Genomic DNA, 14,720 nt, shown 5'->3' with positions numbered 1-14,720 from the left:
TCACCAAGGGATGAGACGGAAAAATGAAATAAACATTTTATTATAAAAATTCTGTTTCACACAAGATGCTTGAGAATTTAAATCCAATAAAAACACTCATTTTGATAAAATTTAAATTTATCCAAAGCAGGTTTTTAAAAATTAAGATTATGAAGAGACATGGGATCCCATAGAAAAAGATGCTTGGTTATTTTCAGCGACCAGCATAAAACTTTTGAGGTCTTCAAAAAAAAAAAACATTTTTTATGGCCTGCTCCATATCCTGTTTTATTAATCAATCTAAAGCTTAAAGGTACTTTTAAACTCAGAGCCAGGGATTGATGTACTTGCACTCCCCCAAGCATTCACGCAGACGTTATTACACACTATCTTAACAAGGCAGACATTATTATACAATATCAAAAGCAGCTGCCTAAGTTTGGTAAGACCTCATTTGGAGTATGCTGTTCAGTTTTGGTCTCCTTATCTTATGAAAGCTATTAATGTATTGGAAAGGGTTCAAAGGCAGGCTACAAGGCTAATAAATGGACTTTCTCATTTAGACTATGATTCCAGGCTTAGAAGGCGAAAAATGTACAGTCTTGAGCAGGGCCGGATTTGGAAGTGTGGAGGACCTGGGGCTACAAAGGAGTGGAGGCCCCTAATCAGGGTTCGAAAAGATCATCATATTTTCGAAAATATCCGATGCTTTGATATATATCCGAATATTTTGACATATATGTATATATCCGATATTTTCAACCTGTGAAAGTTAGGGTATTTTGTAAAAATTTTAACTCTGGGGGCCCCTTTGTTGTGGAGACCCCGGGGCAGTAGCCCCGCCTGCCCTTCCCTAAATCCAGCCCTGCTCTTGAGCAAAGAAGAGACCGAGGGGACATGATTCAGTTGTTTAAATTTATTAAAATGAAAGATGTTACGGGGCTGAAGTTTAGTACTGAAAACAGGACAAGGGGTCATTGTTTTAAGCTATTTAAATCTCAGGCTAACATGGATATTAGGAAAAATTATTATTATAGCAGGGTAGTGGAACCTTGGAACAGCTTACCGGAAGAGGTGGTAATGAGCAAGGGAGTAAATAGTTTTAAGAGGGCCATTGATCTTCACTGGGGATAGTAAATTAACTAGGACCGGTTTTGCTGGGCCCAGAGCCTGTTGCTGGTCGTCACTTTTGTATTTGTATTTGATATTGGCACATTTTAACGAACCAAATAAGCTTTTCTTTTCTTTTAATTGACCTATGTCTGAGAGAATTCTCCCCCTCAGTAGAAATTAAGAAAAATTAGTAAAAAAACATTCACATTTTAAGGACGGGGAAACAAGATAGATCCGGTATCTTGTGAAGTATTAACATTACATTTTTGACTTAAATAACTTTACTAAAGCTAACAAATTATAATTGTTGCAGAGTTTTAAAAAATGACGGAACAAATGTTTTTTCTCCATAATTAAGCTTATAAATTAAATAGAGTGTTAAAATGTACTTTAAAAGAAAAAAATTCAAAAGGCAAGATTAATTACAACGGTTTTCTTAAATTATTCATAATAGTTTACCTCTGGCAGTACTTTTCCTTGGAGGCAAATCTTCAATTTTAGTGAATCTATGATCACGTTTATTCCAAGATATTTTACTTTTATCCTAGAAACCAAAAAATAGAAATGTTTAATACAGTAAAATTTTAAAATTAAACACATCAACAAATGTAAGTTTATTATGCAGTCATCCAGATTTTGACACAAGATTTGCCTTCAAACAAAGAAAGTCCAGTAATACCATATGCAATTCACGTGAACTGCTACAAAAACGTTGTTTGGATTAAAATGTTTTTAAAAGATTTGTTCAGAGTACAAATGTGTCATCAAAGCAGGCTAGCTTGGCAGCGTTAATACAAGTATATAGTGAAATTGCTACCCCCCCCCCCATTTCTTTTCTTTCTTTCTTGATGAAAAGAGTAAAATATGAAAAGGATCTCTTGAGTGAGATTTCTGAAAAATAAAAAACAAACTTTGAACACAATTGAATTGATTATTTCAGAAAGGGTGTAAGTCCAATGGATTTCTGTAGGACTTACGCCCTTTTGGAAATAATAGATTTAATTTATTTACAACTAAGTCTCACTCAAGGTATATAGAGAGGAGAGGTAGGTCAGAGAATGTAAACAAACAGCGGGCGGTCTCCGCGTGGTAAAAGCTGTGACCTAGACTGGTCCCCTTTTGACTGGGACCAGGCAGCTCATTGCTTAGTGATTGCGTAGCCAGCATGATAATTTCTCTCCTAGGCATGTATTTTTTAGTTTTCTGAAGAATTGATGCAATTTATGTGGAGCAAGAAATCAGTTATTGTCAGAACAAAGTGCAAACATCTTCTCAGATGTAAAATGAAAACCCGTACCATTAATTTATTTTTAAAAAAAAGGGGAGAAAGAAAAGTTTCTTACCTTTATACTTCGGATTAGGCCTTCAAAAATTGCTTTAACTTTTTTTGCTCCCGGGAATGAGTTGAATTTTTCTTTTCTGCATTGCGCTTTTTATTTAAATATTTGATGCGAAAAAATGTTCTAGCTCTGGAATAAGTCCGAAGGAGTTTCTTATCCAAGGAGGGAAATTTATCTTCTAGCATATTTTGAAGTTTAAAAATTACATGGTTGGATTTTGAAATATTTTCTTTTCCGTGAATGTTGACAAAGCAAAGTTCAAACTGTTTAATCATTTCTTCCCAGTTCTTTGTTGGAACTAACAATCCACCTCTAGAAAGTGTTTCAATCAATGTAGCCTTTTTGAAATGGAAGAAGATGTTTTTTGTTTCCAATTCTTAAATTAGTAATCATGTTTTCCATTTTGTTTAGAACGGATAATTGCTCTGCATCACCTCTGAAAGCCGATTGGTTTTTTACTGTATTTATTCTTGTTCTAGAATTCAGAATATCAAAAGAGTCATTAACCATCTCAAACAAGTCTGCTGCAACATTTTCATTGGGGCATATGGTCTTAATTGCGCATGCTGTGTGGTGTGAAAATAACTGCACAGCATAACATACTCTTTGTCTCTCACAGCCTTTAACTTCTAGATGCTTTGAACTTAATTTTGGGCAGAGTCGAAATTCATTATTGGCTTTTTTCAAAATGTCTTCAATAATTCCCTTACTGATAAAGGTATTTTCTAAATAAAATCCTTGGTCAAGAAAGTGATTGCGCAGTAGTTTTATTAAGTGTGGTACATCAGCGAATACCCAAACTTTTCTTTTGTTGTCAGCAGGATTTTCAAAATATGTTTTCTCCATACTTATGCCCATTTGTTTCCACAAGCTTTGATTTCCAGCACCTAAATCCGATACAATTGCAACGATGGTGTATCCTACTTCATGTAGCATCAATATTATGTTATTCAAACAATCAACGGTCATTTTTTCATCAAAGTCATAAAAAATAGGCTGCTTCCAATTATGCGTCAGTCCAAGCGCTAAAACAACTTGGGCATTTTTATGGGGACCTAAAATTTTGTCCGCTGCATGATCGTAAAAAATGTCGCTCATGATATTCATTTCATCAAATGAAAGAACAGTTAATTTCTGGAGTTGCGAAAGATTTTTAGCTTGCTCCTTCATCATTGCAATAACTTGATTTAATATTCCTGGTGAACAATGAAAGTCCTTTGCCCAAGATTTTAAAGTACTAATACTTGGGAGGGGGAATTTAATTTCATTTCGCAAATAATCGTACGCTTTAGAAGACATAGATTTTAAAACCAGCGAACGTGCAATATCATCTGCCGACCAAGGTGTTTTCTTGTACCCATTCTTTAATCGTTGCAATTGCCCTGGAGTCAGAATAACAGACAATAATGAATCGATTGACTCATTAATTTTCTGCTCCATATTCGCTTTCATATCTTCTTCCTTTTTAGAAGCTTCTCTTAACAACTCCTTAAGTCGCGTATTTTCTTCTCTAAGTTGCTTCTTTTCTTCTTCTAAACGTAAAATGTAATCATCTTTATCCTTCAGTTTGTTTTCAAGCAAGGAAATTTTGCTGCACAAATTTCATTTTCAAAATACAAATTTTGATTAATTAGTTTCGGGTCATTGTTCGTTTGCACAGTTGGAATTTCCTCTAAAACATCAGAAAGAGGAGAAGAAACTGTGGCGTTATTTTGCAAAAGTTCCTTGACATTCTTCTTCCATAAACGTTTCTGAGTCCGTGAACTTCTGTCATTACTGCATGAGTTTTGTTTTGATGGCAGATGCAAGGTTGGTAGTGCATCAGGCTTCAATCTTTTCTGCGGTTTAGTCCCCAAAAGCTCGGATTTTAGGTCCCTAATGTAAGCATCGTCTTCAAAATGTTTGGAACAAATTCTTGCATTGTCCAGTAAAAATTTATCTTGACGCCAGCAAATGTTCACCCATTGGTTTTGAATATCATCATTTTTTGGAAACCGATGGAACATCACATCTTTACTTTTATTTCCATTTTTGCAATCAGCTACAGCGCAAAATACCATTTTTTTTTAGTGAACAAGGAATTTTAAAACCATGAAATAACTAGCAGATAAATAACGAGCTTTCACCAGAAAGAACAAGCTCGAAATGCAGGATTTTCTATCTTCGCGCGACGAAAAAAGGATGCAGTTTAATTAAAAACACTCATATCCGGGCCCGAGGAATCAGCAGATGGGGACCGACCTACGTCACTGTTCTCGGAACTCGTTAGGGGACGGGGTTGCCGGCGATGTCTGACCTACCTCTCCTTTCTATATAACTTGAGTCTCACTAATGAAAAAAAAAATTGTTGGCGACCAAGTTGGCGACAAAACTAGGCCACCAAAATGGCGATATATCGCCAAGTGCCCACCAAATTATAACACCACATGAGTTTACATAAAAATTAACAATGATTTAACCCCCAAAAAAGGGGCAAAAGACCCCTTTAGAAACACCCGAATGCAACCAAAAGGGAAGGTGCACAACTAGACCCCACTAGGAGTCTACATACCAAATTTCAACTTTCTAGGACTTACCGTTCTTTAGTTATACGACATACATACATACAGACGTCAAGAGAAAATTTGTTGTAATTAACTCGGGAATCGTCATTACGGATATTTCGCGTGTCTAATGTTCTTAGGCACTTATCCACTTCTGGTCGAGTCGAAAAAAAAAAACTCAATATTCATTCGGGGGTGAGCAAAATAAAAATTAAGGTCGATTTTTGAGTGAAAATTTTTTTTGTGAATACAATACTTCCTTTTTTGTAAAAGGAAGTAAAAATATCAGTTATATTCCTCTTATGAAGCCTCTAAATCACTGTGTATATAGACGAATTAGACTAATACAGGCCCCCTTTCCTCTCTTAAAAGTTCGAATAAAATAATATAACTATGTTTACCTTTAAATTATACCTTGATGAAACAGCTTCTTGTGGGGCACTTGCTTTAGATTTCTTTGTTTCTGGATCATGTTTTGAAGTATACAATGCAGATTTTAAATACTTGGTAGCTGATAAAGAAATATATACGGTTCATATTGTTTCTCGGTAAAATACTTTAAAAATTAAACACTAGATGTAAAATCAAAGAAATAAAATTTAAAAAATATACTCAGTAATTGCTGACATGAATTTTAGTGTTATCTGCTAAGTTTGCCTTGTATCAATGCATGAAAGATAATCGTCAGCATTAGGGTGACTATGCTTTCTCTTAGATGATTTATTGGTCCTAAAGATGAAAATTTATTTCATGCATTGATATAGGAGTTCCGGGTAATTTCTAAAACATATCAGCAATTTTAATCTTTGTGCATTTAACTAGGTTAATTTTTTGTTTTACTGCAAAAACTTACCTAGGGAAATTCTTTCCAAAACAACACGAGGTTGCATGATTGGATCATCAGGAGGATCTAATTTTCCATGAGGTTTCATTAAAAATTTTAAGATACTTTTAATCATATCCTGTTTTGATCCCTTTTTCAAACTTAGCATCTTGCATATGCTCAAAATAGACGAATCTCCAGCACTATATTTAAAAAAAAGTGAGCACTAATAAAATTTTTTAGAGAAATCACTTTCAAAACAAAATTTAACTCAGTTTTAAAAAATGAAACATTGTAGTAAATACACAAAAACCGAAAAATTTAGTCATTCTAAAGAACAAAATATAAATGACCAAACAGTGAAGGGATATAATATGCAAAGATGATGGGGAAAACACCGACTCGTAATTTAAAAAAAAGCCAATTTCTTCTTAAGATATCAAGCAAGAGTTTAACTCAATAAGACAAACAATTCCTAACTTGTGGTAAATTTTTCATTTTTTTTACTACATCAACCTCGAAAAGACAGATTTTCTTAGCTTAACTTCACTTTCTGACTAAGTATAAGCACATCTATTCAATGTAATTTCAAACATCATGTATAAAACCAAGCTAAAAACAGCCCAAAACATGGACCTGTAATACAAAAATGGTCCATAACAGTGGCAAGGGCGAGGAGTGGAAAGAAAAACATATTTACAAAAATCATGATAAAAAATTACGAAAAGAACAAACAAACAAATCATAGGCGGCTAAGGGGGAGGGCAAGGGAGACAACTTCCTCCTCACTCCCAAAAGTAAAGGGGCCTTGCCTCCTTACTTTTCAGAGTTAAAAATTAATGATTGAATGAAAAATGATTTTTTACAGGGAGAATTGATGTACTTCCCGAAACTAAAAACAAAAAAATTCCAAACGAATGGACTATGTTGAAATCTACAATTGCCATCCATCCCAATTTTAGCACATTTGACATTCTTTAGAGATCATTTAATCAGCAATGTTAAAATCGAATAACATAGCACAATTGAAAAAAAAATCATCTGCAGGGGCGTCGCTCGCTACTTCTTTGACCCCCCACTGTTTTGGTGCACTAGTCGCCCATGGAACAAATAAAAAAGTGTACAATAATCACAAGCATAAAAACTAACACAAGCAGTTTTTTTTATGTTATACCTTTTACATTGAAAATACCAATAGGAACAACAGAAATAACAAGTCAAATGATTCAGACCCAAATTCGGACTGAAGCAATGCATTGAAATAGATAAGAAAAAAAAATTGAATATGAAATAACGGCAATACTTTTGTTTTTTGGAAAATAAATTTGATTATTTATTATTATTATTATTATTATTATTATTATTTAGCCTACTTTCCCATAAAAGTCAAAGAAGAAAGAAGCATGAAAGAAGGCTTAACGCATCTTTAAATATTGCTAAAAATAAAAAAAAAACAAAAACCACAAAAAATTGGAAGGATTGATAGACATAGGGAGACTTAAAATGAAAAGCTTTCTGCAAACACAAATCCTAACCAGAAAATTTTCTGTAAATAGTTATTTTGACTAATTCACCTTTATTTTATATTAAAATTTGAAAAAGGAAAAAAAAAGGTTTAAAATCATTTTTTTTTTAATTTTTTTTTTTTTTTTTTTTGCAATCACATATAGTTTACACTTACAGAAGAAAACTGCCTTAAATATAGGCGGGCTCACGGGGGTCACCAGGGGTACCGTGGTCCCCCATCAGTACACAGAAACTGAAGTTAATATGAAAGTGGTTAAAATTTACATTTTTAGGTTCATTAATTTCCTGTCTCATAAGTTTGAAAAATGCTTATTTACTCACAATATTTTTAAAATGTTCCTAAAGCAAGCAAATGTGGGAGCCTTTATAAGCGCGATTTCAACCTCCTGGTACAGTGGTACCCCATTTCTGAAGCACTGCGCACACCTATGGCCTTCACCATTATTTTTTGACCAATCTCAATCACATGATCATTATTATTATTTTCATTTTATAGTGAAAAGGTTCATGTAGATCTGATAAAACATGAGCTACCTGCTTTTTACTTGAAAATGAAGATATTTGATTTTGTAAACAAATCAACAAAAACTACTTATTTGTTTAAAAGTAAGTTTTTCTGCAAATATAAATATTGTATTTTCCCGTATATTATCTGTTAAAATGTTTGAAATTAATGCAGATTATACGCTGCCGCGGATTATCTGTTCTTTCTCTCTCTCAACGCCAGCACATTGAAATTCAATTTACAGCAGGATTCACCAACAGAGAACATTCCGTAGTCTGTAAAGTTGTTTATTTTACATAGTTTGAATTTCTCTCTTATGCAATTCAGGCTGTGTAAAATAAAAAATCATACAGTCATAGTAGAAGCAGTCTCCATTTGCAACTGTTTATTCCTTTGTCTTTTTTTTTTTTAAATTTACGTTAGTAGTTTTTAAAAAACAATCTGCAGAGCCAAAAATCTTCTGAGAACGCCGATGGCATGTTTGTCTATGTTATGCAAAGATACATTGTCATTATTATATTAATGTTTTTTCATTGTTATCAAGTGTTGAAGAGTGTTACTAATTGTTTTATTTTGCGAGTTTTTTTTTTTTTTTTACCTCAAAATGGATGATTATTTCTTAAATCTTGAACAAACTTTTAAGTTAAAAAATATACCAAACAATATTGTTATAAATTGTAATTGCAAAACACTTGAGTTTTGCATGCAAAAATGCAAAACTTTTTCCTGCTTTAGTGACGAAATTTACTAGTTAAAGAATTAACTTAAAACTTAAGTACTTCTGTTTTACTATCAGAAAAAAGAAATTATAAAAAGTGAAAGAGTTTAAGGTGCAAAAAAAAAAAAAAAAAAGAGTAGCAATCAATTCTCACAACAGATTTCAACTGGCTTATTTGTGGCAACTCTTTTCAAAGACTTTTTTGTGGCAGTAGTACAGTAAGTGACAAAAAAGAAAGAATTTAAAGCACATGAATAAATGTCATAAAACGATAGAGTTTTAACATACTGAGCCAAAACACGTCTTCTTTTGACAAATTCAAATGATGATTCATCAAAAGGAAATCCATTAAACTTTAAGATTGTTTTCACGACATCTACATTTGGATCATTCTGAAAAGAAAAAAAAAGAACACATATCAGAATACAAAGTTTAAAAAAAAACATCATTATTACAATTCAAATTAAAAAATAGATTGTAAAAATAGCTATAATTAAATTTCAGCAGCAGTTTTTTTTCTTTTTAATGAAAGCAATCTTCATTGTATTCTCCAGTTTTGTGTGGATTTCAATTATTGTGAGGCTGCAGTAACTAAGACGTGTTGTAAGTGGCTCTTTCTTTTGATTACAAAGTACAAATCCTAGCATTTTTGGAAGATAATCCACTAAAGATGAAAAATGAAGATGCTGCAAGATTTGATGTTATAATAATATAGACACAACATACAGCAAATGTTAAATCCTTATTTCAAACCATAATAGTTACTATGTATCTAAGGCTACATACAATAAAAGTTTACTACATATCTAAGGCATTAAAGCATAAATAAGTATAAGAAGAAACTCACTGGAGGCACTTGAAAATACAGTAACTTGTACAATAAGCGCAATTTTCTTTTTGCTTCTAGTAGTTGTTTTCTCACTGAAAAATAATTGAGGAATATTTAGATTTGAAATTCCAATTCTTATGTAATAATTCCATTCATCAAGGAAAAAAACATATTTGCCTATTAAATCAAATTAAAAGCAAAAAATATGAGTGTTCACTAAAAGTTGCACAACCCCTTGTCCTGTTTTCAGTGCTAAACTTCAGCCCCATAACATCTTTCATTTTAATAAATTTAAACAACTGAATCATGTCCCCTCGGTCTCTTCTTTGCTCAAGACTGTACATTTTTAACCTTCTAAGCCTGGAATCATAGTCTAAGTGAGATAGTCCATTTATTAGCCTTGTAGCTCGCCTTTGAACCCTTTCCAATAGATTAATGTCTTTCTTAAGATAAGGAGACCAAAACTGAACAGCATACTCCAAATGAGGTCTTACCAAACTTCTATATAAGGGAAGAACTACTACTACTTTTACTAATCTATTATCTTATTCACTAATTATATTTTATCACATGTCTGCTATCTAGTAACAATAAAAATAAAGAGATGGGAGTCATCTTTTTACTAATAATAAAGCTGAAAGTCTCTGTGTCTGGATGTCTGTGACGTGCATAGCGCCTAGACCGTTCGGCAGATTTTCATAAAATTTGACACAAAGTTAGTTTGTAGCATGGTGGTGTGCACCTCAAAGCAATTTTTCCAAAATTTGATTTTGTTATTTTTCCATTCTAATTTTAAAAACATTTTCCAGAGCAAAATTATCATAAGATGGACGAGTTAATTACTAAGTTATCATAACGTGGAACCATAACATGAGCAAGCCAATTGGCAAGAAATTCACCATACATTATTTGGAAATATACAGGCGAACCAAAAGACCTTATAATTTTCAACTACAGGCAAAGCCGTGCGGGTACCACTAGTTAGCCAATAAAATGTTTAAAAACATTGAGCTGAATGAAAATAAGTAAATAAATCTTGCAAATAAAGCAATTTTTAAGCATATTACATTTTGGGAGATTGCCAAGATGTATACCACGGCCTTCACCGACATCATTAATCCAAATGACTTTTTGCTGCAAATCTGGAACATCAGGTGCAGCTGAATTCTGTCTGAAAGGCAGCTTCCCTTTAAGAAACAAACAATACATACAAACGTTATGTGTAGCAACAATTTTATAAACTGCATGAAATAAGAATTTTCAAACGTAAATTAAATTATACTAACTCAGGGTGTGTTTCTTAGATCCTGGATTATTTATTTCCACAGCACTGGTTTCCAAAGGTATTTTTTCAGCTGAAAATGAAATTTTAAAAAATGTACATCAGATTTCAATGCACGAATTAAAATCTATGTTAAACCTATTTTCTTCTACTTATCAAAACACTAAATTTTTAAAATTCCACAAAAAATCATCTTTTGAGGGAAAAAAAAGAAGTATATAATATGCTTGACTTGCATAATATAGGCTTACTTATTTTGTACTTTAAATTGCACAAATGTAAATAAAGAAAGAAGGAAGTAAAAGAAATGCTGATATTGGAGAACAAGATAACTCAAAAGACGGTGTTCTTCTTATCCAGTACTGTTTAAATAAAATATTAAAATTTGTGTGTGCGGTATATAGAGGGAAGTGGAGCAAAAATGCATCTTAAAGCTTTGGAGTGAAATTGAAAGACATTCAGAGATATGTCTGCAATACAAAATCAGTCTGCATACTTCCTTATACATTTTAGAGACAAAACTCTCAGTTTGGAATTGTTGATGTACATAGTTACTATTGATGTATTATTATTACCTCCCCCCCCCCAGGCCCGGGCCACTAGTTTCCGACTAGGCTGACATGGCCTCTCGTCAGACCTGTGCAAATTCGGGCGTTTAGGTTGAAAATAGTTCATAATAGTGGATTGTTTTTTAGTGATCGAGTTCAAAGTGAATGCAGTATCATCCAGAATTGAAGTTATTTGCAAGTTTTCTCCGTGGTCTTTATGAGAATGAAAAGTCTTTCACTGTTTGTAAGCTCTTCCACCAATATTGAAAAAAGAGACGGGCTGTGCTTCTGGTTCTTCTTGTTTGTCTTCATTGGCGGACGAAAAGTTCATAAGGTTGAGTACAGAAGGAGCAGTAGCATTTCTGTTTTCACAGACTAACTTTCAATAATGTATGTATCTTAATAAAAACACAAATGAAACATATTGCTTATTTTATAACTTTTTTCTTTACTTCCCAGGAAAGACGTAAGTGCGGGAAATTCATAAATAACAAACTTACAATTCGGGTTAAATTAACTTTATTAGTATATGAAAAACCAGGGTCTGATGAAATAAAAAATGTGAAAGGCGGGAAAAACGCAGGTTCGGGGGATATAAAATTGGGGTTTCACTGTATGTCATTTCATCCTTAATAAAATGAGAAAAAAAAAAACTTAGTATAAATAAATTGGAAAATATTTTATTTACACTAAATATTTCTTACACTGTTTTATAATTAATTAATACTTAAGTTGAGTATATTACTTCACATTCACCTTAAATAATTTCAGAAATTTTTTTTTTCTTTCAAATAACATTGAAAATAGTACTAACTTTTATCGTTTCCTTTTTCGAAATGCAAATGTTTAGCTTCTGTTCCATCATTGTTTAAGAGGTCTATTTTTCTCTTCCTGCCACCTAAAAAAAGAAAGAAAACTCATGGAATTTTTAATATAATTGTTTCAAATAAACACAGCCTTGAAAAACATTTGGAAATCCATATCATTTATTTTCAAAATCAATACATAGAATTCAGATTTGTGCTAACATTAAAATATAGCAAAAACATGTTTTGAAAAGAGCCAATAAAATCTAAGTCGTAAAGCAATCAATGTATGCAGAAGTTAAAATAAATGTTTTTAAATTTGCAGTGTTTTTTTTTTTTTTTGTAGGGAAAGGGTGTCTTATGTGAACATTTTTTTTCCTTAATTTTCAAAAAATTAAGTTTTACTTCCATATTTCAAGTTTTACTGTTGTTAATGCATAGAAATAGCTGATTTCAAGGGTTGATTTAATATTTCAAGGATTTTTCAAAGGGGAAAAAGAATTATAAGCATTTGATGAGTCAGCTTTCTTGAATGCAGTACAAGACAATGAATTAAATTGCATTATAGATTATTAAGGCTGCAAAATGATTTGTAATACATGAGTTTTATTCATGGTTCTAATTTCGTCATCAGATCTAAGAAAAAAGACTGTAAGTTAGAGTACTGAAACATGTAACAAATGTGGATGAAGAGCAATAATGTACGTTCCAAAAGTAAATAATTTTGTAGAGAACAACAATACAACAATATATCCATGTCAGTGAAATAAACTTTCAACCCTGATTTATTGCCATTAAATAGATCCCATTACAACGAAATTCCTTTTACAATGAATAAAGTTTGTAGTCCTTTGAAGCTGATTGTAAACAAAATTTCACTATATTATATATTTGAAAGTATACCAATACATAATTAAAGACCAACAACAAGCTCTAGGCCCAGTTAAGGGGTCCAAGTCAATTTGCCAAATCCCATAGCAGAGCCCTCTTCAAATTATCCACCTTAATTAAAATATTTCAAATATCTACAACAGTGTAGAAGTATCGTATTTTTGGGAGTATGCGCCGCAACCATCCTTATGTTGTTGAAAGAAAAAAAACATTCTGTATATATGCTGTACCTGGAGTTATACAATTTAAAAGAAAAATTAATAGTGAAGAAAAATGGAATGCATCTTAAACAGTTAAAAGGTTCCAACGACTTTTTTATATAATTACTGTTTGTTTAGTTCCTTAAATTCGCAAATTACGGACTTGGCCAAATTTCGAATTGCTACTGAAAATTTCAAAATGGCGGATGTAAATACATCCAACGATTACCTTAATGGAAGTTTATTAGCATTACGAACTTTCATTGAAATAATTACCTCATATACTCGCTTACATTTACGCAACCTTTTTCCAAAACACTATGCTTAAACCTGGAGGGTCAAAAATTGTTCTCCAGATAAAAGTTTCAAAAAAATTTTTTGAACAACACTCCAAAATTCAGGCATTTTCCACATTTTAGTTCAGCTATATAACTAAACATTAAGGAAATAAATTTCAACACATTCTGAAAGAATTTTATGCCATCTGCCTGTTAGTTAAAGAATTTAATTACAGTAAAAAGCCCGACTAAATAAAATTAAAAAAAAAAGCAAAATGCCAAATTCTGTATTCGTCAATTTTTTGTACGTAGTTGACTGCTTGACAATTAGTTTTTTTAAAAAATGCAAAAAAAATAACTCACTAAAATAGATACAGCGAAACGTCCAATCGAAATCCAGGCATAACGTCACAATTTTCGCATCATGACGTCACAGAAGGAGGAACGCTATTTCCCTCTGATCGGAACGACGGTAGAAGATAAAATGTGTCACTTAGAAGTTAAAAAATTTAAAAAAAAGCTATTGCATATTTTTGAAAAAAAAATATTTTTGAAGAAGGTGAATGTTTTGACTACTACATACTAAATTTCTAGAAAGAAATCTCTCACACTTTTTGTGGGATGGGTTTAGAAAGAATTAAAACCAGGAAAAAGCAAAACAATAAAGGATTTTTTCAAAATTTCATTAAAAAATTGTTTAAAAAAAAACGACATCCAAATGAAGCAAGCTTTTTTCCTCCTCAACGGAACGACAGTATAAGATAAAATGTGTCACTTTGAATTAAAAGAAATTGTTTAAAAAATCTATTGCATATATATATTTTTGAAAAAAAAAAATCTGAAGAGGGTGAAATGTTTTGCCTACTACATACTAAAATTTCAGAAAGAAATCTTTCATACTTTTTGTGGGATGGATTTAGAAAGAATTACACCCAGGAAAAAGTGAAAAATAAATGTGTTTTTAAAATTTCATAAAAAATTTTATAAAAAAAAAAGAGTTATCCTGTATTTTTGAAAACTTTTTTTTTTTTTTTGAAGAGGGAGAAATGTTTTTACTACTGCATACTAAATTTTCAGAAAGAAATCTTATACTTTTGGCGGGATAAGTTTAGAAAAAAGTTAAATCCGGGAAAAAACGCAAAAGAAAAGTTTTTTCAAAAATACATAAAAAATTCAAATATCGGTCAATTTTCAAAAAAATTTTCGGTCATCATATTTGAAAGTAAATTCTCTACACTATAGTACAAAAAATATTTTCCTGACGGGATTGGTTGGGAATCTGTGACGAATTGAACACAAAAAAGTGCTCTAAGTCACATAAAACATTTAATTAAGAAA

The 14,720-nt window shown here is 31.9% G+C and overlaps 1 protein-coding gene across 1 annotated transcript in view; it reads right to left on the bottom strand.

Annotated features, from left to right (window-relative positions):
• The window catches only part of LOC129219439 (putative autophagy-related protein 11), a 131,763-nt gene that overhangs the window by 47,852 nt on the left and 69,191 nt on the right, over nucleotides 1-14,720 (bottom strand). Inside the window, exons 4-11 of the mRNA XM_054853838.1 lie at nucleotides 12,022-12,105; nucleotides 10,664-10,732; nucleotides 10,445-10,564; nucleotides 9,396-9,469; nucleotides 8,837-8,940; nucleotides 5,829-6,001; nucleotides 5,377-5,486; nucleotides 1,552-1,636 (exon numbers count right to left, since the gene is read on the bottom strand). Of these exons, the coding sequence (XP_054709813.1) occupies nucleotides 1,552-1,636; nucleotides 5,377-5,486; nucleotides 5,829-6,001; nucleotides 8,837-8,940; nucleotides 9,396-9,469; nucleotides 10,445-10,564; nucleotides 10,664-10,732; nucleotides 12,022-12,105 (819 nt within the window). The remainder of the gene's footprint in view (nucleotides 1-1,551; nucleotides 1,637-5,376; nucleotides 5,487-5,828; nucleotides 6,002-8,836; nucleotides 8,941-9,395; nucleotides 9,470-10,444; nucleotides 10,565-10,663; nucleotides 10,733-12,021; nucleotides 12,106-14,720) is intronic.

The sequence above is a fragment of the Uloborus diversus genome, chromosome 1 (assembly GCF_026930045.1).
Source record: "Uloborus diversus isolate 005 chromosome 1, Udiv.v.3.1, whole genome shotgun sequence".
Classification (NCBI taxonomy): Eukaryota; Metazoa; Arthropoda; class Arachnida; order Araneae; family Uloboridae; genus Uloborus; species Uloborus diversus.
The sequence above is the reverse complement of the archived record's forward strand: the minus strand, read 5'-3'. Positions and strand labels throughout refer to the sequence as shown.